The sequence below is a fragment of the Corvus moneduloides genome, chromosome 8 (genome assembly GCF_009650955.1).
Source record: "Corvus moneduloides isolate bCorMon1 chromosome 8, bCorMon1.pri, whole genome shotgun sequence".
NCBI lineage: Eukaryota > Metazoa > Chordata > Aves > Passeriformes > Corvidae > Corvus > Corvus moneduloides.
Genome location: NC_045483.1, coordinates 12,081,182 through 12,105,076, shown reverse-complemented (window position 1 = coordinate 12,105,076; position 23,895 = coordinate 12,081,182). Strand labels below are relative to the sequence as shown.

General features: G+C 45.8%; 2 protein-coding genes across 5 annotated transcripts in view; both read right to left on the bottom strand.

Annotated features, from left to right (window-relative positions):
• SH3PXD2A (SH3 and PX domains 2A) overlaps positions 1 to 3,002 on the bottom strand; it is a 253,851-nt gene extending 250,849 nt beyond the window's left edge. Inside the window, exon 1 of the mRNA XM_032116746.1 lies at positions 2,794 to 3,002. Within this exon, the coding sequence (XP_031972637.1) occupies positions 2,794 to 2,865 (72 nt within the window). The 5' untranslated portion in view covers positions 2,866 to 3,002. The remainder of the gene's footprint in view (positions 1 to 2,793) is intronic.
• A 13,628-nt stretch (positions 3,003 to 16,630) lies between these two features.
• Positions 16,631 to 23,895, bottom strand: part of STN1 (STN1 subunit of CST complex) — a 44,522-nt gene continuing 37,257 nt past the window's right edge. For all 4 annotated transcript variants that reach the window (XM_032116593.1, XM_032116595.1, XM_032116596.1 and 1 more), the window contains one exon: positions 16,631 to 20,931. In XM_032116593.1, coding sequence (XP_031972484.1) covers positions 20,774 to 20,931 — 158 coding nt within the window. In that variant the 3' untranslated portion in view covers positions 16,631 to 20,773. The remainder of the gene's footprint in view (positions 20,932 to 23,895) is intronic.

Sequence of the window (23,895 nt, the reverse complement as noted above, 5' to 3'; positions counted from 1 at the left end):
AGAGCAGCAGTAGCTCGTGTTGGGGATATACCATACAAGAGGCATGTGGTTATTGATCCAACCTTCTGTTTATCCTTTCACATGCCGCCAGCCAGGGCCCCCAGCCAGCCAGGTGGTGTTGTGCTACCCAGTCACTGACAGGGAAGCAGAGGGAAGTACTGCAGACTCCTTCCCTAGCAAGGATTTCCCAGAAGAGGGCAGAGAGCTGGCTGGGTTCCTATCAAGTAGCACTGGAGCCAAGATTTTAATCTATTCCCACAGGCAGAGCCCTATTCAACTTCCAGTGAGGTATTAAACTCTTCAGAAGTTTCACACACACGGGATCATAGCAGAGGATATGTAAAGATGTCTTCTTTCTTTAACTTTCTTGAGTCAAGACCACAAAAGCTGTGCTCATGTCATGAAAGACACCTGCTCCAGGCAATGATTCCTGGCAGCTAAGCCAAGCAGTGCAGGGGCTTATGTGCTACTCACATTTAGCCCTCTCCATGTGCTCAGAATGCCTAAGGTGTGCCTTCATCTCTCCAGGTTCCACTATGGTCCTGAAAGATCACAATTAAAAGGAGAGATAGTCTTGTTAAAACACCTGCAATACTTAGGTCACCATCCACCAGAGAAACACATCGTTACTGTGGTGCCAAGGCACGTTTGCATGGCCTGAAGGCTTGGCATGAAGACATTTATGGATGCTGGAGATAGAAAAGCTTTTTGATATTTTAAAGCCACATAGGGCAAAGAGCATAAAGCTTTGCACTCTCCAAACTATCCACAGGCAATGGAGAGAGCTAAATCCTAAGTGATGCTTATATTAATCTTAGAAGGAAATAGTTGTTTCATGTTAAAAAAAGAGCACAGAACCAAAGTAACAGCAATCAGTGGGTCAGACCCAGGGAATTAAATTCTTCGAAAGCACGGGTTCACCCTCAGTGAGTTACTCCAGCCAAAGCCAGATGATCCAACTGTGCTGAAAACTATATAGCCTCAAATGGAAACCAAGTGGGAGAAAAGGCAGACACACCACTAGTCACCCAAACAAACCATTTAGTTTGTGGGATTTTGGCCGAGAACTGGACACATGGAGGTGGGGAGCTGTTGTACGGAAGACATTATTAGTAAAGGTGTACAGTGAGAAGGGTGAAGGGAAAGAAACAAATTTGCCACTAGAAGCATTACAGAGACCTTCTTGGAATAGTCTAGGTTCCTGTTTATTAAAATGCAATGACAATGATCATCAAGGAAAAAGATGTGTTTCTACAGGTAAACACAGGAAATATTTTCTTTCAAACCCTGTAAACACAGGGTTTAAATCCTTGTTTTCTGGTCATTTTCCGGCAAACAAGAAACGAACAGTGTCAATTTCGCTTGGCAATCCAAGAGACTGGAAGAAATTGGAACCCCTTGGAAGGCATTGTTACCAGTTCTTTTGTGTATTTTGGTGCTTGGCAGATGTACTTCTCTGATGCTGAATTGCCACCACCTTTCATGTGAGATAACACCCTGCAGCGGCGTCGGCAAAAACTAAAGAAGCCTTTCCCACCTGGAGGCAGTGAGTGCGTAATAGACTGAATGCACAGGCTCAGCTGCAACCTGAGAGGACATAAGACCTAAAACTTCCACTCCTAGGAATTGGGCACAAGATGCTTAATTCCATGGTAGACAAGAGTTTCAGCTTTACAAGTCTGCATCTCCCAGCAACATAGTGCCCTCTAGCCTTAAACTGGATTACGGTTTAAGCCTCAGAGAAAAAAAGCTCAGTGATATGCAATACTAATATAAAGGTTTAAGTCCAATCTTTGGCCTTATCGTTTCAACAATCCATTCAGCTGCTGATCAGCTCTGGAGAAATCTGGCAGACACACAATGCCAGGAAACACAGTATACTCAGAGCAATTTCACACCAGACGCAACACCCCCTCAGGCTTTTCCTTCCCAAAGCTGGAAGATCTACCTTCTCTATAGACAAAATGCAACTTTCTGTGTTTTAAAATACATGTTGTATCTTGAGAAACAGTTAAAGGATTTGGTGCAACTAAAACCCAGGAAGCCAGAGAGAAGAAAAGATACTTCTCTACTAATGTGGAGAGGGAAAAGCTACTGACTATGCTGCAAACTCCTTCAGGCAAAGACACCTCCACATGACAGGCTGCAACACAGGAGTCCGGGAAGATTGTTAAAAACTCTCCTCTAATGCTGTGCTATTGGCAGTAAGGTGTGAAAGGAAGGTGAAAGAGAGATAAAAGAGATCCAAACGCTGAGTCTGCCTTGGTAACCATGCACACCAGCTGCCCCCTCAAAAAAGGTCTGAATCTAACTTAGGGGTGAGAAGGAGCAAAGATGCGCTAAGCACCGCCGGCTCCCCGATCCCGCCAGCAGCCGAGCCTTGCTCCGCTCCCCACCGAGCACCCCGGCCAGGACGGGGACAACACTGCCCCATCCTGCGCCGGGACTTGTGAGAAAGAAGGGAAGATCCACGTTCCGAGGGGAAGGAAACTTCAGAATGGTAACATTAAAACGAGCCAAGAACCAAACGAGGTGAAAGACGGTGAGGAAGAAGAGCCGCACCTCCACAGCAAGAGGCCGCGGGGAGCCCCGCGGGCGCCTCACCTGGGGCCGGCGTCTCTGGGCAGGCGAGGGACGGCTCTGGACACGGCTCCGGACAAGGCTCCGGACAAGGCTCCGGACACCGCTCCGGACAAGGCTCCGGACAAGGCTCCGGACACCGCTCCGCGCCCGGCCCGGCCCCCCCGCACACGTGCGCACCCCCGCGCCTCGCCGGGCCCCGCCGGCACTCACGTAGTGCTTCGAGGGGTTCCTGCGCTTCTCCACGTCCACCACGTTGGCGTCCAGCACGCTGTAGGACAGCATCTTCGCGCACCCCGGCGCGGCTCCGCCGCTCCCTGCCGGCGCTGGCAGCACCCTCCGCCGCGCGATGCCGGCCGGGCGGCAGGGAGACAGGCAAGGGAAGATGATGCCCCGGTGCCGGCTCCGCCCCTGCCGCGGCGGCGGCTCCCTGCAGCCCAGCCCCGCTCCGCTCCCTGCCCGCTGCCCCGGGGCTGCGCGGCCACTGCGGCGACGGCAGCGGCGGCGGGAGGGGCCGGGCCGGGCCGGCGGCTCCGCCCCCGGGCGGCCCCGGGGGGCTCCGGCGGGACGGGAGCCACCGCCCCCGTGTGCCGGAGATGGCGGGCGGCCCCTGCTCCCTGCCGGGGTACCGCGGCCCGACCTCGAGGAGAGCCCGGGGAAGGGGCGGCGCGGGGCAGGGAGAGCGCGGGATGCCCCAGGGCGCTCCGTCGCTGCAGAAAGGGTCCGAAACACCCTCCCCGAGCGGCCGGCCAAGGTCACGCCGGAAACCCGCGAGTGAAGGGCCGAGCCCGCTCCCACCGGGCTCCAGCTGGGAGCTCAAGGCCGGCCACCGCTTGGGAAGGTCCCCACTGCCCTGTCCCGCGGGAACACACAGGGGTCAGAGCTGGTTGAAGGTTGCACAGACCCTCTGTTATGAGGGCTTCTAGAACTATAAACCTGTTTTGGTTTTTTGTATATACATGCACAGGTAAATGGGAATCATCTTCCTCAGTCCCACTCCAAGAAGAGTTTGCCCCAGAAATTTCAGGTGGTTTTTGTTCCTTTTCAATATTGCGTCATTACTTTGAATATGATTATTTTAAAATTATGTAAGAAATGGGAACTTCAGTGTGATCTTCCAGCCCTCAGCTTGTTTCTTGATTCATTAGCTATTCACCAAATTAACTGAAGTTACTAAGATCCCTCCTTCCTCTGAAGTCTCTTTAATAGCATCCCGTGTAGATTTTCCAGTAAGATTCCAGAGTGCTGCTGACAGCTCAAGACCTGCCAGCCCACGAGTGCAAAGAGGACCAGCTCCTGGCGAAATAAGCTTCTTCATTTACAGTCAGAACAGTCCATCTCAATGTGATTTCCTTTGACGTGCTCTAGGCACAATTTCTGAATCAGAACTTTTACAATGTTACTGGCCCTGAAACAACAATCATGAGACAGACACCAGAGTCACCAAGCCTTAGGTATTTGGGCCAGAAGGCTGGCATTAAAAAGTGGCTGTGTTCAAACCATAGCAGGTTTCCACAGGCAGCTTAATGAAAAGGAAAAAAAAAAAGGCAGGAGCAGCCCCATTAATGCAGAAGATATCAACTGCTGCCAGGTGGGAAACAGGTATATGATGGCATAATGACAAGGACAGATGCTCTGAGCCAGCCTTCTCCTCCCTCCTCAGCTAATATACACAGTTTACCAAAATAAATGACCTGACATAAAACGCTAAAATCCCAGCATCCCACCCCAGGAGGCGCACAGGTATACATGACACAAGAAGGGCGACAGAGGGGAAAACTCATGTACCCACTGGCACTTTCAAGGCTTGTCTTATCTTCTTCAAAGCACCCTCTTCTCTTCTTTGAGGGACTTCCTACCTCTAATCCTCATACATGACACAAGGCAGAAGAACAATTATTTACATTAGAAACCTTTGCTGTTTAGACTGGCCAAGAAGTCCCTGGTGTGCAGAGCAAACAAAGAAGATTCTTTCTCCAAAATGTAAATATTCAAATAACCCATTGATAAAAATATTATTGGCGTGGCCAGTCTTTTGGGTCTTGGATGCCTGTTCCCTGTGAACCATTATCAATATACGTCACACATTCCATCCCCTTCTCCTATCACCCTGTCCAAAAAAAAAGAATAAAGGGTCCCCTCCATTGTTGAAAACACTCAGAGTTTGTTTTAAAACAGCTTTCAAAACATGTCATTGTGAGGGAGAGACAAAATACATCATTCTCCAAACACCCTGCCCCATCCTTCCTGACATTCTTATTAATTGGCATCTTTTTACTGATACTCTTCTCATCTGCTCTTGTAAGGAAGGAGCTTCTATTTTCAACCAAACCTGAGACCAGTGCCTTGGGGTTGGTGCCCCTTTGGTGTCTACCCCGTTCTTTCACAGCATCTGGTCCTCTGTTCACCTTTCCTCTATTCAACAGGGTTTGATTCTCCTCCTCTCCAGACAACCTTCCCCACCTGTGAAGCCTGGCCAGCATTTGTACCTCTGTCCCCCTCCTCCTCCATCATCTGATGGGTTTGTGCTCACGGCCACCTCCTGCTCTCCTTGTTTGCTTGCTGCATCTGTCCATGCACGTAGGAAAAATGTGTGTTGCCAGGGGCATGGATAGTTCTTTTAAAACATGTACAACACCCAGTCTACTGGGAGTCCAATCTCCAAGTATTGCAAAGCTGGCAGAGAAATACCCAAAACCCTTATTATGCTGCAGGCTTGGGAAAATCTGCTCCTGTCTTAGGCAGCAGCTGGGAAACTGAAGCTGACGGCACTTCCCAGCCTTGTTTTGGAGAGCCGGGCTCCGGCTGCTGGGACTGAATGAAAGCGAGCCTGGGTATGCAGTGAGGAGCACAGCAGGCTGGGTGCCTGGCCAACCCCACGTGCAGAACAGCCTGCACCTGACCAGGGCTATGAACATGAGGCTGAGACACTGAGAATTTGTAGGGAAATAACTAACTCTAGAGATTTTAGTGCTAAAAACTCCTAGCATTTACTATTTTCTTTTTTTAAAGCCCCCATTACCGAAGTCCTATCATTGCATGGGAATATCACTGCTATTATAACAATTTTAACACATATTAATATAAGTATTAACTGCTGATTTAATAACTCCTCTTCAAAGACTCATGCTTCTGATAAAATTCACCTGAGGAACACCCTGGGAAATTCAGCTTCTGAAGGTTGAAATAAACCAGCTATTTTTAAAAGCTTTTTTCTACTCTTTTGCTAGGAGGGTATTTGGGCAAAGATTCTTTTTTTGCTTTTTTTAGACCAAACAGGTAATCACATTAGCCTCACAGACCTAGTGCAGCTACAGCCCAGCAGCCTGGACTCTGCTCCAATTACAGCAAAAATTACAGCAAAAGCTGATGCATGACAGAATGTGTGTGTGTGATGTTGTCAGAGCTGGAGCAGGACTTGAGTTTTCATATTTCAAGAGGACTCTGTCATGCTGGCACATTTTTTGTAAATAAGCATTTGAGTTGTAAATTGAAAACACTTGGATCGTTAAATCAGTGAGAAAATAAAACAAGGGACATGCTTTTCCATGCTCCATTAGGGCCACTTCTAATGCCTCTTATTAATTCATGGCATTGTAGATAGGTAGCTGCCCCTAAATGTTAACCATGCTGGGGTCTAATAGCCCTGTCTGTGGTGGCTGCAGTTGTTGTTAAAGATGATTTTCCTTTCTGTTTTCTGGCTGGGCAGCCAGGTAGAACACAGTGTTTTCCTGTCCCACTAACTGAAGAGGCTCTAACGGTGCTCAGCACCCTGGGGAGAAGTAAAATGCCATGAGCTCAGCCCCCTGGGGGAAGGGGAACTGTGCAGTGCTGTGCATGACAGATTAGCCACACAACTCATTACTGGCAACTGGAGTTGCATGCATAATCTGCTAGACATGGTACTAGAGATGTGCCCCTTAGGGTTTTATTGGCTCTGATGTGCAACAGCACAACACAGAGCCTTTGTTACACTCTCATCTCAGCTTCTGTACTTACAAAACCTCAGCTTCTTAAAAAGGCTGCTTTCCATGCAGCCCTTCCACTTCAGTGTTTCAACATACACGGCTTTTGATAGGAATGACAGGAATGGTAGAGCCTGTCTGGCATTCAAATTTCAAACTTTGAAACAAAGCACGGTATGATCTTTTTTCTTATTTTTTTTAAAGCCAATTGCATTTCATCTTCTTGGGAGATTACTGCTCTTCAAATGAAATTCACTCTGGAGATAAATAGGCCCAGCTAATAAGGTAGAAGGCAGCCAAAGGAACCAGCAGCAAATGCTGGCAGAGCAACTCCCCCCTTCTCTAGCACAGTATCTTCATGCCCCTTCCCCTCCCAGCCTCCTCACCAGAGAGTGCTGCTTTGTCAGCCCCTCTGTGCAATCTGGTATAATAGAAAAACCAAAATAATCATTCCTTCTGCAGGCAGTGTACATGCTTTTCCAATGGCATAACAGCTTTTACTTACATTATAAAAGAGCTGCTTCACCCTCTGGACTTAAATTATAGATTAGCCTTTCCTTGAAGCAGCTATCTTACAGTTTAACCTTTTCATGACCAACATTATTTTTCAGTCCTCTCTTAGCAGTTGTGGATGAAGGATTTCCCTCTGTGGTACATGCCCTGCACGCTGTTTAGGGTGGTAGCAGCACGTGGCATGCTGCTTTTCATCCATGTACACCTTGTACTTTTCCATTTTTACAGAGGCTTTGTAGATATCTCTTGAAGTGCTTAAAAAAATAAAGCAAGCCCAAGCCGCACTTTTCTTTATTTATTATATACGTGTCAGCTTACATTTGGGACAGCTGAAGTTTACCAAACTGATCACAGGTTTGGATTGGGATTCCTCGGGTTTCTTCCTGGATGCTATGGCCCTGACTGGTGTCACTCTCACTGTTCTCAAAATAGCACATTTTGAGGCTGGTTTCTGCCTTATCCTCTGCAAAAAGCGTGGTATCTCCATTACTGAAAACATGAGCTTGTTAAAATAAAGTCAATCTAGGAAGAAATAGTCTTTCTTTGCATTTTCTTCCCATGTTTCCCCCTATGTATACATACATGGACACCGAGCTTTTAAATTTCCACCAATCCGTTTTAAAATTTGAATTTCCTTGTTTACTATTTTTACTCATTCAACCCCTTCTGAAACCAAACAGTAATTTTATTTGGCTGCACTAGAGAAAGTAGAAGACTTTATCTGCCAATATCCAAACCAGAAAACATTTGACTGACAGACTGTGAACTATAAAAATGTACAAATAAAACCTTATGAGAAAAGTGGCTAATGGAACTGCAGTTTGAACATAGGTGGTGAGCACACAAACTTGGCACTGTAAGGAGAATCTGTAACATCCAACCTCTACCACTCAGCAGTGGAGTGCATTGATTTTTTGTTTTGTTTTGATACCTTCATGCAAAAGCAAAGTGGTTTTCCCAACTGAGAGACTTCTGTAGGAAGAGCACTTCTGGATCTCCTCAACAGCAACATCATCCCATGGGTAGACACAAATAGTTTGGTTTTTTCCCTCAGTCATTAGACTGGGGTTAGACTTTGTACGGCAGTAGTGGAGATGGGAGATGCTTGGGAAAAAAATGCCCTGTAGGATGTTAATTGCTTGTTACAAGAAATGAGATCATCCCAAAACAAAAAATGCCCCATGGAAAGTGAAGTTACAGTTTCTCTAGCAGGACCTGATGCAGGTGTGCTTTTCAGCTTGAAGCAGTGGACACACCATCCACATAATCCGAGGCATTTATTTGGATCTACACATGTGTTAAGCCCTGGCCATGCAGCACCAGGAATGCAAACCTAAAGAACCATTTCACTAATGGACTCTTTCTCAGCCACTTTTCTGGTGACTGAAGCACTCAAACCACCTGTGAGACAAGGGCAGCTTTACCTTCAGGATAATTCTCATCATGACAACATCTGTCTGACAATTACATTATCCTGAACATTTTTGTCCTCAAATGCATGTTGGTGGCCTACTGTCACTTTAGCATCTACCTCTGAGCACCCAAGGCCCTAAAAGACCAATGTCTTTTAGGAAGTACAAAATACTCTGCAGAACAGAACTGTTCAAGGATAGTGTAAGGAGGGCAGAGGAAGAGTGTATAAATACTGGTGTGCTCTATGTAAATTTGCCCAGCTGTTTATGCTAAATGTTCTCTTACTCCATTTTTCCTGACCTCATTTCCTCCCTTGCTTTCTAATTGCAGAAAATAAAACAGTACAAGTCCTTGCTTTCATTACATGCAACACCTGCTGACTGTTCTGAAACAGATGTCTACAACATCATTAGGCAATCATTTCTTTAGCCTTTTTCAGTAGGACTCATTTCAAATGTCTGTGCTAAATCCTCCTCCTTCAGCTTCCTCTGTATTTCTCATCCTTTCCTACATTCAGAGTTCCAACAAAAACTCTTCTATCAGTTTGCTCTTGCTATGTTTGTCCTGGATCAGTGTACTCACAGAAGGACAGACTATAACTTCTTTGAACCAGGAATTAAGTTCAAGAGATTTTTATTGGGGGAAAAAAGACAAGGTGAGGACAGAAAACAGTGAAAGTATTAGTCAGCAGTGTAGGCAGTACTTCAGAACACCAGCTGGCTTGTTACAGCTCAGAGGTTTTTTTGTGGACAGTACAGCAAAGAAGAGTTTTACATGAACACAAGGACAGCCCCTACACTCTCAATGCAAATGACCAATTCTGTCAACAAGAGAAAAACGCAGCTCCAAAACACCCCAAAAAAGAGAAAAACCCTTTTCATTTCTGTACCACCATCATACCTTGCCAAGAAGAGCACATGTTAGTATCAGTTAGGCCTGCAGGACTTGCAGAACTCCATTGTTGGGGAAGACATCTGAGAGAATAGATTCCTCCCTCCTGTTTCCAAATATCACTGTAATATTTGGCACTCCTGGGAGGAACCATGAACTTTCGAGGCCAATAACAGACTTGGCACATACTGCATTTAATCATGCTGGTTGCTATGCAGTGACATACGTTTGCTATTTATCTTACCTTGTTCCCAGCAGAGTGATGTGAAGGTGGCAGAGAGCTCCAGTTGTAGCTGGTAGGGAAGGAGTGTGCATTCTTCCAGTGAATAACAAAAAAGCAAGCTAAAACAAGAGCTGTAGGACATGTTGTGCCAGGTTAATTGGCACTGCAGTGTTGTAGTTCAACACTTACTGAAAATTGTTCCTTTAGGTTATTTCTTCCACTGGCAAATTCCTGGTAATGTTATTCTCAGGCAATCTTGTTAATCTGGGCTGGTTTCAACTTGTAGATTACTGTGACTAGATTAGGATAGCCTCCATTGTACTTTTAAAAGATATTAGTGGGAATGGGCTGGTGGCATCATTAACAATCAGTTGCTCAACTTTGTACCCCAAGGCAGCTTTACCAGATTTTAATGGATTTGCAGTTTGGCATCATGACTGTCTTAGGGCAATCTGTATGAAGAAACTTCTGGAAAAACTGTCCAATCATTTCTTAAAAGAGCACTTGCAGAACAAGTGCTTCTTGTGGCAGTTGAAGTTACAGGAACAGGTTCCTTGGGACTGTCCCGTGTGTGGTTTCTCTGGTGTTGTATGAATTTCTACCTTCCCTTTTACGGAGGCACTGATTTGGGCTTCCCTCTTCTATCAGTGCATCCATTTCCTAAAAATGTGCCAGACCATAACAGTTCAGGGTCCTTCACACCTCTTAACTAGCCAAAGTCACTTGGGGTGGTGGGACAGAGGTTGACAGGTGCCCAGATGCACAGTATAATCATATCAGAATAGAATCACTCTTTCTCAGAAAAAAACAGGCTAAAAGGAGACACACTAACTGGTAGACATGCAAGAAGTCCACATCAACTTTACAGATCATGTCTGCAATGAGATCTGCAAGGACATGAAAGTGGCAGGGTGTCCTGGGTTGCAGTGTATTCTATTACCATCCCCATCAGCTGTTGAAATCAGGTGGGGCAGTGTTTCCTTGCCTCCTCCCCCCAGACTATCTTTCTGTTAATTGCCCATCATTGTCCTGCCGCCTGACTCAGAGATAACTCCCTCCGGACTATCTTCTGTTAATGAGCCTAATCAACACTTTGCCTCATGACTCGTTACCCCATTGTGAGATGCTCCACCCAGAGGGAGGAACCAAGCATCCCATCGTGGATATAAGCTGAGGCTGAACACCAGAGAGACGGGCTTCCCACTGGATTTCCAGAGGACAGGAGCTACACAGCCACCACTGGACTTCCAGAGGAAGAGCAGACTGTTTCACTACAGGATCACTGCTTCAGAGGACTGCAGCCACCATTCTACCAGACTGCTACCACCACCCTGCCTAACAGGGTGTCAGGTAGTACCTTGACTCTGTCAGTTTGATAGTGTTTTCTTTTACTTTTTTTTTCTCCTTTTCTTTAATTTCCATTAAATTGTTATTCTGACTTGGTGCCTCCCACTGGTTTGTTTTCAAACTAGCACATAATTTGGCGCCCAAGGTGGGGCAGCTCTGAGAGAAAGTCAGAATTACAATTTTGTGTTAACGGAAACCTATTCACCATGGTGCTCAGCTTGTCTATGTGGGTACTGTATCTTGCTCTCTATATTTTTCCTCACATGGGGAACTACCTGCCTGTAGTATTACTCCTGTTAAAACCAGGGAATGGTATGAGAATTGCTTTAATGGTTTATTATGTCTACAGCATAATAACCTGTGAGGCGATGAATACCATTCGGAGTATATACTCAGTTTTGTTTGGCTGTCCTAGTCTGGGCTCCTATGTCTGGGATCTCCTCAACAATCGCACCCAGCCCCTGGTGGGAGGAGTAGAGAGTGGTTTCTTCCAGCCTTTCAGGCCAGGCACAGCAGTTTTTGAAAATATTGAATTCCCTCTGGATGTCAAAGACGGCATAAACTTGCTGTCAGTTCTGCTTTGTCTTCTCTGTACAGCCTGCACCATGTACACCATGCTTAGAATCAGAGCTATGGCACAGCATCCTCAGGATGAGGGAGGGAAAAAGAGCAGAGCAACAAACACCATGCCTACGCAGACTGACACAGAGGAGAAAGGAACCAAATGCAAAGCAACAGCGTCCATGTCTACGCAGACTGTCACCGAGGAGAAAGAACCCAGATGCAAGACAACAGCGTCCATGTCTACGCAGACTGACACAGAGGAGAAAGAAACCAAATGCAAAACAACAGCGTCCATGTCCACGCAGACTGACACAGAGGAGAAAGAACCCAGACACAAGACAACAGCGTCCATGTCCACGCAGACTGACACAGAGGAGAAAGAACCCAGACGCAAGAAAACAGCGTCCATGTCCACGCAGACTGACACAGAGGAGAAGGGAACCAAAAGCACTGTCAGCGTCCCCACGCAAACCATCACTGAACCAGAACAGCCTAAACCGATTGCAGTTGCCCCCGTGCAGAAGAAGAAATCAAAAAGCAAATCAGTCCGCATAGTGACTGACGAGGATGCAGCAGGACCTTCGCACCCAGCAGAAGAGGCAGAGCCAGAGATCATCACTCGGTCGCTATCCCTGGGTGAGCTGCGAGACCTGCGGAGGGAATTCACCCGCCAGACGAACGAGTCTATCCTGACCTGGCTGCTTCGCATCTGGGACGCTGCAGCCAATGACACCATTCTGGACGGAAGTGAGGCCAGGCAACTGGGATCTCTGTCCCGGGATGTGGTCATTGACCAGGGGATCGGGAGAACCCAAGAAACCCTCAGCCTCTGGCGGCGACTGCTTACAAGTGTAAGGGACAGGTACCTTTGTAAAGAAGACCTTCAGGTGCACCAAGGAAAATGGAGCACAATGGAACAAGGTATCCGGTGCCTGAGGGAATTGGCTGTGCTGGAGATCATTTTCTCAGAAGATGAGAGATTTCCTAAGAGCCCAGATGGTGTCCAGTGCACGTCACAGATGTGGCTGAGGTTCGCACGCCTTGGACCAGAGATATACTCCCGTTACCTGGCAACACTGCAATGGAGGGAAGGCGAGGACAGGGTGGGCGTCTTGGTGAACAAACTGAGGATTTACGAGGACACCGTCACAGCCCCGTTTCGCACCCATGTCTCATCCGTGGAAACAAGTCTTTTGGCTGAGCAAGTCCGGAGCTTGATTGAAGAAGGCCATCAGAAACTGAAAAAGGAACTTAAGGAAGAGATTTACCACATCCCACCAGAACCAACAAGAGTCTCTGCCATTAGGAGCCGGCGACCCCCAACCAGGGAGAGAGGATACACCCCACGAGGTAATCTCTGGTTTTTCCTTCAGGAACATGGAGAAGACATGAGTAAGTGGGATGGAAAACCCACCTCCTCCTTAGCAGCTCGGGTACGTGAACTAAAAAGAGGGACAACTACCACAAGAAGCGCATCTAGAGTCAACATTGCTCCGGTCTCCCGCACACAGAACTCCAGACGGTACAGGAATGATAATATGACTGATCCTCTTGAAGGGACCTCAGGAACGTATTCATCGGAAGGGAGCAACATGCAACATGACCAGGAATAGAGGGGCCCTGCCTCTAGCCAGGTAGAGGAAAGGGAGAATCGGGTCTTTTGGACTGTGTGGGTCCGATGGCCTGGCACACCTGACCCACAAAGATACACGGCTTTGGTTGACACCGGTGCTCAATGTACTCTGATGCCATCAAGGTATGTGGGAGCAGAACCCATTTCTATTTCTGGGGTGACAGGAGGATCCCAGCAGCTGACTGTACTGGAAGCTGAAGTGAGTTTAACTGGGAACGAGTGGCAGAAACACCCCATCGTGACTGGCCCGGAGGCCCCGTGCATTCTCGGCATAGACTATCTCAGAAATGGATATTTCAAGGACCCAAAAGGACATCGTTGGGCTTTTGGGATAGCTGCTGTGGAGACAGAAGATATCAGACAACTGAGTACATTGCCTGGCCTCTCAGATGACCCCTCTGCCGTGGGACTGCTAAGAGTTGCAGAACAACAGGTGCCAATCGCCACAGCAACAGTGCACCGTCGGCAATACCGCACCGACAGAGACTCTGTGGTTCCCATCCATGAGATGATTCGCAAACTGGAGAGCCAGGGGGTGGTCAGCAAGGTCCATTCACCTTTCAACAGCCCTATATGGCCAGTGCGTAAGTCCAGTGGAGAATGGAGGCTGACGGTGGACTACCGTGGCCTGAATGAGGTCACGCCACCATTGAGCGCCGCTGTGCCGGACATGTTGGAACTTCAGTACGAGCTGGAGTCCAAAGCAGCGAAGTGGTATGCCACTATTGACATTGCCAATGCCTTCTTCTCCATTCCTTTGGCAGCAGAATGCAGGCCCCAGTTTGCTTTTACCTGGAAGGGTGTGCAATACACCTGGAACCGACTGCCCCAGGGGTGGAAGCACAGTCCCACCATTTGCCATGGACTGATCCAGACTGCATTGGAAAAGGGTGAGGCTCCAGAACATCTGCAATACATCGATGACATCATCGTGTGGGGAAACACAGCAAAGGAAGTGTTTGAGAAAGGAGAGAAAATCATCCAGATTCTCCTGGAAGCTGGCTTTGCCATCAAAAGGAGCAAAGTCAAGGGACCTGCCCAAGAGATCCAGTTCCTGGGAGTAAAGTGGCAAGATGGACGACGTCAGATTCCCACTGAGGTCATCAATAAGATCACTGCGATGTCTCCACCGACCAGCAAGAAGGAAACACAAGCTTTCCTAGGCGCCATAGGTTTCTGGAGGATGCACATTCCCGAGTACAGCCAGATCGTGAGCCCTCTCTACCTGGTTACCCGCAAGAAGAATGATTTCCACTGGGGCCCCGAACAGCAGCAAGCCTTTGCCCAGATCAAGCAGGAAATCGCTCATGCGGTAGCCCTTGGCCCAGTCAGGACAGGACCAGAGGTGAAGAACGTGCTCTACTCTGCAGCCGGGAACAATGGTTTGTCCTGGAGCCTCTGGCAGAAGGTGCCTGGTGAGACTCGTGGCCGACCACTGGGATTCTGGAGCCGAAGCTACAGAGGGTCTGAAGCTAACTACACTCCCACAGAGAAGGAAATCTTGGCAGCCTATGAAGGAGTCCAAGCTGCCTCAGAGGTAATTGGCACTGAAGCACAGTTGCTTCTGGCACCCCGACTACCGGTGCTGGGTTGGATGTTCAAGGGAAAGGTTCCTTCCACGCATCATGCCACCGACACCACATGGAGCAAGTGGATCGCCCTCATCACACAGCGTGCCCGTATTGGAAACCCGAATCGCCCTGGGATTCTAGAAATTATAACAAACTGGCCTGAAGGTGAGAACGGTGTGTAGGTTTCACTGTGTATATATATATATATATATGTATGTGTGTTTTAGAGTTTAAGAAGGTATTGATTTGGGATAATGTAGATGGTAATAGAATAAGGGGTGGATAATGTCCTGGGTTGCAGTGTATTCTATTACCATCCCCATCAGCTGTTGAAATCAGGTGGGGCAGTGTTTCCTTGCCTCCTCCCCCCAGACTATCTTTCTGTTAATTGCCCATCATTGTCCTGCCGCCTGACTCAGAGATAACTCCCTCCGGACTATCTTCTGTTAATGAGCCTAATCAACACTTTGCCTCATGACTCGTTACCCCATTGTGAGATGCTCCACCCAGAGGGAGGAACCAAGCATCCCATCGTGGATATAAGCTGAGGCTGAACACCAGAGAGACGGGCTTCCCACTGGATTTCCAGAGGACAGGAGCTACACAGCCACCACTGGACTTCCAGAGGAAGAGCAGACTGTTTCACTACAGGATCACTGCTTCAGAGGACTGCAGCCACCATTCTACCAGACTGCTACCACCACCCTGCCTAACAGGGTGTCAGGTAGTACCTTGACTCTGTCAGTTTGATAGTGTTTTCTTTTACTTTTTTTTTCTCCTTTTCTTTAATTTCCATTAAATTGTTATTCTGACTTGGTGCCTCCCACTGGTTTGTTTTCAAACTAGCACACAGGGAGAGGCAGATAGCTTCTATCAGGGGCGTGACTTCTGCTTGTTCAGGTTTGGGCAAGACACAACTCTTTTATTTTTTAGTTTTATTTATTTTGTACTTGGATACCTGCAAAAAACACATCACTAGGATATTCAGGGTGCTAGTGAATCTTTGGGAGGGTGGGGTGGAAAGAGCATTGTTTTTCTGAAATTGCAGCTCTTTTCTGCTGCAAACTACACCGGGAAGAAAACTGCCTCTTCTGGTGCCTAGACAGGGAGCAAAGGACAGCCTGCTGGAATCAGAACAGGCTGTGAACAGTGTCAGGTCACTTAGGCAAGGGATTATTCTGAAAGTTTCAATTGTTGACAAGGATATTTGAGTTAGGAAAGATAAAGTGAACAAAATAGAAGAAGGGGGTTTGACAGGATCTGTACTGTGAATGAAATAAAGGGCCCGAGAAACGAGTCAGAGGGGACAGTGGAGTTCAGGAATAGATGAAAGAAATTAGGGGGAAAGTCTCTGTGCCTGGCAGGCTATATTGCTGGGAATGAAACCCAAGATCCCTGGCTCAGCATTTCCCTGCTGCCCACAAGGATCCACAAAAATGTTGCTGTAATGCTGGGACTCCTGGAGGATGGTAACCAATTATTATAACTATTCTTTTATCTTTGTGGCTGAACATTTTTTTTTGCTCTAGCCTGGAGGGTTGGGGCAGTAGGACTGGAGACTGTGCTGAAAGACAGCAATAAAGAACATAGCGCTGCACTGACAGGAAGTTTCAAAATTCAGGGTGCCCATGGGATCTGAACTTGCTCCCTTCCCATTAAAAGGTAAGTATAAAGATACAAATCTTTGCTAGGCACATCTTTTCCCTACAGGATCAGCTTACTCTCAAAGTAAACCAAACTGCATTTCTTTGACAAACAGATTTCCAGTACTTTGTCTCGTAATTCTCCATGTGGCTCCATGCCTCACTGGCTGCTCATTGATGAATTCCCACTTTGAATAATGAATTAGCAACTCCTATTTATGGTGTTCATCACTGGAATCCGCAAGTGTACACAGACCCAAAACAGTAACAGCTTCTAGTCATGTAGCTAATATTTAACTTTGTCATTTATTACTTTGAAAATAGATCTTCATTTCCCAGGTAGGTTGTGTAAAATGCATGCCCTCATGGGTCCAAATTTACAATCCAAAGATTTTGGAACAAGAATACTCAGAACTCAATTATCTGGATTTCTATTTTTATGAAGTCATCTAAGAAGTCATAAGAGGAAACAGGATTCCAGGAAAAATATGATACAAATAAAAACAAGGAGACCGTCTTTGCCTCATAGGCCTTGGAGAGCAAGACGACAAGACAAGCAAGGCAATATTCACGGAAAGAGAGGCAGAAAAATATAAAGCTAATAGTACTAATACAAGAGCAACTTTTCCTAAGTCCCACTCCAGCATCTATCCATTCACTCTCTCCCACATAGCCACAGAGTTCTTCTCTAATTGCTCCCATAGAACTTTTAATGATTAGGATTACAAAAAAAAATTAGGCTTATGCCCTATGCAGGGAGCTGTATTATCCCCAATTTACAAAAGGGGGAAACTGAGGCATGAAGCAACCTCATCTCTTCTCTCACATAAGCAGAGGGCAGGGACTAAAACTAAAGCTGTTCCTTTGTTTCCTCACCAGAAAAGCAATCACTGTGCATTTTGCTAGAATAAAATATTGAGATTCTTAGGTAATTTTTGTTCTCAGGTGCTGCATTTCTGTGGAAACTTACCTTTTTAAGGTAACATAGAAATGCCAACTGCTTTTAAAAATTCCATTTTCCTTACCTACCTTTTACTGCCGTAACTGTTGCTATGGAAACTGGAACTGGCCATGAAGCAGTTCTACAACATGAATTCTCACTTGTCAGTTTTACATTAATGTGCTACCTTCTAAGTCCTTTAATAAACCAGTAATAATTGTGTTGCCTAACGAGTTTTCAAATTAAACAAAACAAGAAAGCATGCTTTCACTGAACGCTCTGCACAATATTTTGTAGGTGTGGTCTAAGAATTTTAACAGTGTGCATGATATGACTCTGTTGGTTAAGGATATGATCTTTAAACAGAGAGACAGTTTATTTGCAGTAAAAGCCCTAGTGTGTGTAGTTAGACTTACATAAAGGTGACTTATACCAACATGGGTATGTCTAGACTGCTGTCACAGAAGCACACTGTAGAGATACTGAGTGAATGGGTAAATCAGCCAACAGTGAGCTCTGTGCTCCCACAGCTCCTCAGGGTACTGCTGTGCATGTGCATGTTGTATTCCCTGTAGGTGCAGGAGGGAATGCTCTCAACCAGAGTAAGTGTTAACCTGGGCTGGGTGGCTACTGTGGAAAAAATAAAGCATGCAAGCTTAAGACACAACTATTCTGTACAGATAGGCAGAATCAGAATCTGTGTAGCTTAAATCTAGACTCCTCCATTAACTTTAGCTTAACCTTTCTCTCTTGTAAAAACTGTAGGCTCCCTTGTGTTTATTCATCTTACTTCCCTGAGACAACTCATCTGAGAAAAATCCCTTTTTCCTGTTCTTGGGGAGCGAACACCATCAGAACACACCCTCCATCACAAGAGTCGAGCACTCCCTGCAAGGATCAACTTAAAAACTTCCAAGGACAGGTTCTTTCCAGAATAACTTACCTGTGTTTCCTGAGACAAGTTCCTTCCACCTCATCTCCAAGGCTTTGCAGTTGTTCAGAGCTTTTGAAATGCAACAGGGGCAGGACTGATGCAGATACAAGTGTCTGCCCTTTCTACCTCCAAGCATAGAAAATCAGTGGACAGGGATTTTAGGCAAACTTTACACAAAAAACCACATCTAAAACACAGGAAGTGCAGCCTTGGAGTTGGAGGCAACAGAATTTGCATGTGTAACTATACAAACTGCAAAGCCCAAAGATGTAAACCTATTTTGGTATGAATTTTAAAGAGATATCCTAAAGAGCAACATGATCTCCAAACTCTCTTTTCCTTCCAGAACTCATCCAGCCCACACACTCAGCTGTCATCCTCAGGAGAACCAGGGTCTTTCTTCTGACTTAAGAGAAGAGATCACCTTTCCCACTGAGCTAGCACTGTTCCTTTAACCCTTTCCCAGCAAAATGAGCTTCTGCTGATACAGAAGATTTTAAGAAAATGGCCAAGCCAGTCTCTGGAATTAGATGCCATGCTTTTCCACATGGTCTGAAAACACCTTGTACTTTCCTTTAAAATACCCTCAAACTCGTGCCAAATAAGCAACTTAACCATATGTACTGCTTGATTGTGGGCAACTCCTGAAGTGAATTTGAATTTAGGAATCAATATTCCAAGCTACTTCTTCCATCCCTTGTTTTTAAGCATCACTTCAAACTGATCAATAATCAGAGCATGAATTTAAAAAGCAAATCTCCCCTGTGGCCAACCAGATCTTCTCAGAAACATAAATTAAAGCTTCAATTCCCCTCAGCATCACTTCACTCAGAATCTGCCTTCTTTCCCTGATTTACAGAGAGAGATATTCAGGGCATGGGGAGGGAGTGGGGAACACTCTACAACTCTTCCTTAATCCTCTTCTGTTTCCTTCTGCACAGGTACATCCCTTCAGCACCTGTTCAGGGCCCATATTAAGATCTGACTAGAAGGTACCTGACTCAGAGCAGAGCAGCAATGTAAGGAGCAGGGAAATCTGTAAGGAAACCAACTCTTGAGTCCTGCAGCAAGTACGGAATACACAGCAAATGAATGATTCATACATAGTTCTCTACTGCGAACAAACTTACCACCTCTTTAAGGCCAGAGTTTTCCACAGGCCTCTGAATGCAAATGCCAAATATTTTGTCATGCCTTTCTCTTAGCCTATATCTCACTGCAGCCAGGGCTTGGAGGGAGGCAGATAATATAACAAACCAGAGAGCTGGCACACATGGGGCTACTCACTGGCTTTCCTCATGCATATGGTTTATTTTTCCCTGCTATGTCAATCCTTATAGGGCTTTACCACTACAGCTGCCTCCTGGGAGTCTGCTGTTTCAACTATTACAGGGAAGGTGCAGAGGAAAGAAGGATAAATTCAATCTTTTGTACTCTTTTCAAGTTAAAGGTCTCACCTCCACACCATAAATTAAACAGATTAATTAAACAGACAAGCCTCTGCAGCAGCAAGCTCTCTCTAAGGATAAATATTGAACAACTTTGCTTTTTAACTGTTGCACATAACAGAGTTGTGATTATTCCAGATCAAACATCTTGCATGGTAACCTTCTTTAGGCCAACGTTGTTTCATCTATGTCTTGTGTTCTTCTGCAAGCACAGATATGGGTAGTATTTTACCACAAAAGTGACAAAGAATAAAAGACACAAAAGGCAGCAGGCAGAGGAGGTTACAGTGGGTCTCAGTGGCTTCTGTATTTTCTTTTCCAAAGTATCTAATTTATGTTTTACCATTTGTGATGTAGGAAGCAACTGAAACAGCAAAACAGTAGCTGATTTTGAGAATTCTGGTCTGAAGAGAAACCACAACAACAGGCATCAGTAGCACAGATGGGAATGCAGAGGAATGCAGACATGCTTGGCAACCAGTGGGCAAGGTTGCAGGACGGGGAAGGGATGCAGAACCCCATTCCTGAATACTACTTTATGGACAAAGGTGAGGACTGCTTTAGTAGTGGGAAAGCTGTCCAGATTGAGGAGTACATATTTACAGACAAAGGTACACCAGCACTGGCCAGGAAGGACAGGCAAATCCTTCTGTTTGTGTGTCCTTTCTCTAGGTGTTACGAAGTTCACATAAAAAGAAAGATCCACAGCTATTACCACATGAAAGCGTGCAAGATCAGTCTTTAAGCCAAAAAAAATCTCCTGAGATGACCACTGCTGTAAACAGTGATCTTGAGCAGTGACTTTTCTTTAGGCCCACTGGATGCAGATGTGAGGATGGCCAATACCTCATCCTACTCCAAGGAAAGAGCCCAGTTTCTTTTCCAGTTCCCCTGCTAGATTAGAATGTCCAGAATCAGTCTGATACCTTTCACTAGGAATAGCAAGGAAGTCAGCAAGAATATTAAAACAAGTATTTGAACAACTTCTCTGAGGCTGGACAAAACCAGCATCTGGAGAATCAGAAGGCTCTTTTTATCCCCATCTAGATCATACCAGCTAATGACAGCTTCTCACAGTCTCTCAACCTCTCCTTGTTATCTTTTCTCTTTAAAATACCATAAAATACCCTTCCATAGTGCTGATAACATCACTGTTACTCTCCAGTAGTTCCAAGACACGGTGCATCACCACTTCATCCAGAGAGGGGTTGTAGCTCTGCCGAACACAACTCAGGACATGAAGGAAATGGCAGCCTTTTTCAGCATCTGCAGAAAAAAGGAAAATGTAGTCAGGAATGGAAGAAAAATTTAGTCTGTCTCTTTCGAACTATCGTAATACAGATCAGTCATGAAAATCCCAGAGCCCTAGATACTAAAGCAGACGTGTATATTCGGAAGAAAGAGATCCTGTCTGTCCCTACAGTTCTCCAATTATCAACTGTTCCCAGTGACTTTTCTGGGAAGTGTCAGGGCTGTAACAGTAGTAATGAGGGCGAAAAGATAACTCAGTCTTGTCAACTCTTAACATACAAGGCTCATTCACTACAACTTGATGAAGAGTTTAATAATGTAAGGCTACCTCCACTGTCCACCTGTGCAGGCCATCCAGTTTTTGCAACTTCAGAAGGAAGCAAATGAAAGTCATTTTTCTGAGACCCAACTTCACAACCCTCTAGCACAGCAGAGAGGTGCGTGGCCAGGGCCTGTAACCGCTGGCCCAACGCTGGCATCTTGTGGAAAAACTGCTGCACTGCAATTGCATTCACCTCGCAGTGCGATCCCATCCCGGCCCCTCAGAATACTCAGACAATTACAGGAAAAGAAAGTCAGGGAACATCAGTATCAGATTTTATCTCCTTTTAAGTGGAATTAGCCTTGCAATGTACAAGAGAACAGAAGTTTAAAATAACCCCCTTTGCTAGGGGGAAGCACAGAGGTCCCTCACGGCTGCACACCGCTATTCTATGCCAGGTGGAGCACTGTTTGAAGCTGTCCCCAGTAATCATTTCCTCCAACAAACCCTGTAACCCACTGATCATCAGTGCTGCAAGCTCCCAGTCCCCCAAGTGCTGAAGTTCACAACATATTTCTTCTCAGTGGCTAACAATGGAAAACAGGCATAGATCAGATACATCAGCACAAATTATTTTCCTTCTCCTTAGCTCACATGATGCAAGGCAAGTTTGATAAGGGTACTGAGACATTGCCATGGGCCAGGGAGGGCCCTATATTTTGTTGTGGCTGCCTTAGTTTTTTTTAGTTATTCTCTACTCTAGAATCTGCTGATCTCCAGAGCTGCCTTAGAACCTGCTGAGAAAAATCACTGGTAGATAGTGGTAAATAAACAGTTCAGCCTAATTCTGATCAGGCTGTGAGTCAGAAGTATCCAGCATGATAAAAAGACCTTTGCAGCCAATAGCCAGAAATGTGTCCACCACCCTGGGAGAGGCAACTGCAAAGAACAGAACAATGCCTCTACCTGGTCATACTGACTGTGGTTGCAAACAAAATGGGTAGCTGCACTTTTCATTTGTCATAGGTTTGTCATAAGAAGGTCAAATTGCCCATCCCTGATCTAGAGTAACTTAAGTCTCAATGAATTACATTAATGACTCAAGTGTTACCTAACAGTACAATGTGTACTTTTCCCCTAGATGCTGGTGGAAAATGGCACTTTGGGGTAGCTGCAGGTGTGTACAATGATTAAGTAACCCCAAAACACTCCTGTCCCTCTTTCACTAACATCCTGGGTTCTTGCTTTTGTCCAGGAGCTGAGGGAAGCCAGGCTGTGATTAACTGTCCTGCCTGACAACCAACATCAGAGGGGACAGAGTTACAGAACAACTACCATTTGCCCACTGCAGATGTCTCACACAGGGTACATTCTGACAGATTTGACTTCAAGTGGTTCTGGTTTTTGTCCTCTCTACCATTAGTCTGATCTAAGTCTAAAAACAGAGCAAATTTATAAAACAAACAAATAAACAAAACAAAAACCAAATCCATTTTGCAGTTCAGTCTGGAGTCAAAATGAGCTGTCTGGCTGTATTAAGTTTCTAGATGGACCCACAGTGGTCTCTCATGAGTGCATTTAAGATCAGGAATTACAAGTGGAGCCAAGGACTAGGATTTTCATGTGGGCACATTTCACATCAGGGCTTGTGCAGCTCTGAGTAGGCACACTTAAGATTTTTTTTTTTAAATATGTACAATAGTTTCAGACAGCTGAAACTTTCAGGGTTGGGCCTGGGAACGTGTCACAACTACAGCAGTGGGGCAAGGCGTTGCCTGGAAAACTGGCAGAGAAGTAACTCATTGGAGAGAAGAGTTTGATTTCTCATAAATCATCCTTCTTGTCATGGAAGATTACTATTACTCTTGGAGGAAAACGGGTAGGAATTTCTTGCAACAAACAAGCGGAAGCCCTAGAAGTGAATGCCCATGTCCTTGTTTTCCCCCGGGAGCCGCGCGGGCGGCTGGGACCGCGCTCCCGCCAGCAGAGGGGGCCGGCAGCGGCGCTGAGCTCCGCGCTCTTGCATCACCCACTGACAACAAATACCCGCCGTGCCCTGTTGGTTTCGATTGAAGCTTCTTGGCTTTGCTTCTACTGACAATGACCAGGACAGTGAAATGGTCCTTCTGGAAAACAGCATAGAGACACTGACCTGGATATTGCCCTCTTTACAGCAGGAAACTAAGTAAGGGGAAATCTTCAAGGAGAACAAGAGGGTTTGTAAAACAGTTGCTAATTTTAAACTGCTTATTATGGAAAACATGCCTTTGAGGACTCAGGACTCTTCAAAGTCATTTCTGTGACTGATCTACAAATTACTCTCAGCTGTTGACTTTTCCTGACCGAAAGAACTTCCCAACTTTTCATGGATCACAGATGACTTTACCAGTGTGACAATGCACAAGAAGGGAACAAACTGGAGGCAGTCACTCAGTGCCTCTGTCAACTGTATAGAGGTTCTGGCCTTGATAGTGGCACAGTTATATAAAAAAAAAAAAAAAAAGGCTGTCAGGAGAACTAGCTGATTTATAAAATGAGCAAAGGAATGATTTGACTTTTAGAGAAATGATGTTTGTTAATTGGATAAAAGGTAATAAAACAATGTGATACACTAATTTGTTGCACTGAAACAGCTTCAGGCAAACAAACCCATATTAACCTGCATGCCCAGTAGTAACCTTTTCTCCCAAGACCTTGTCTACAATTGTACCATTTCT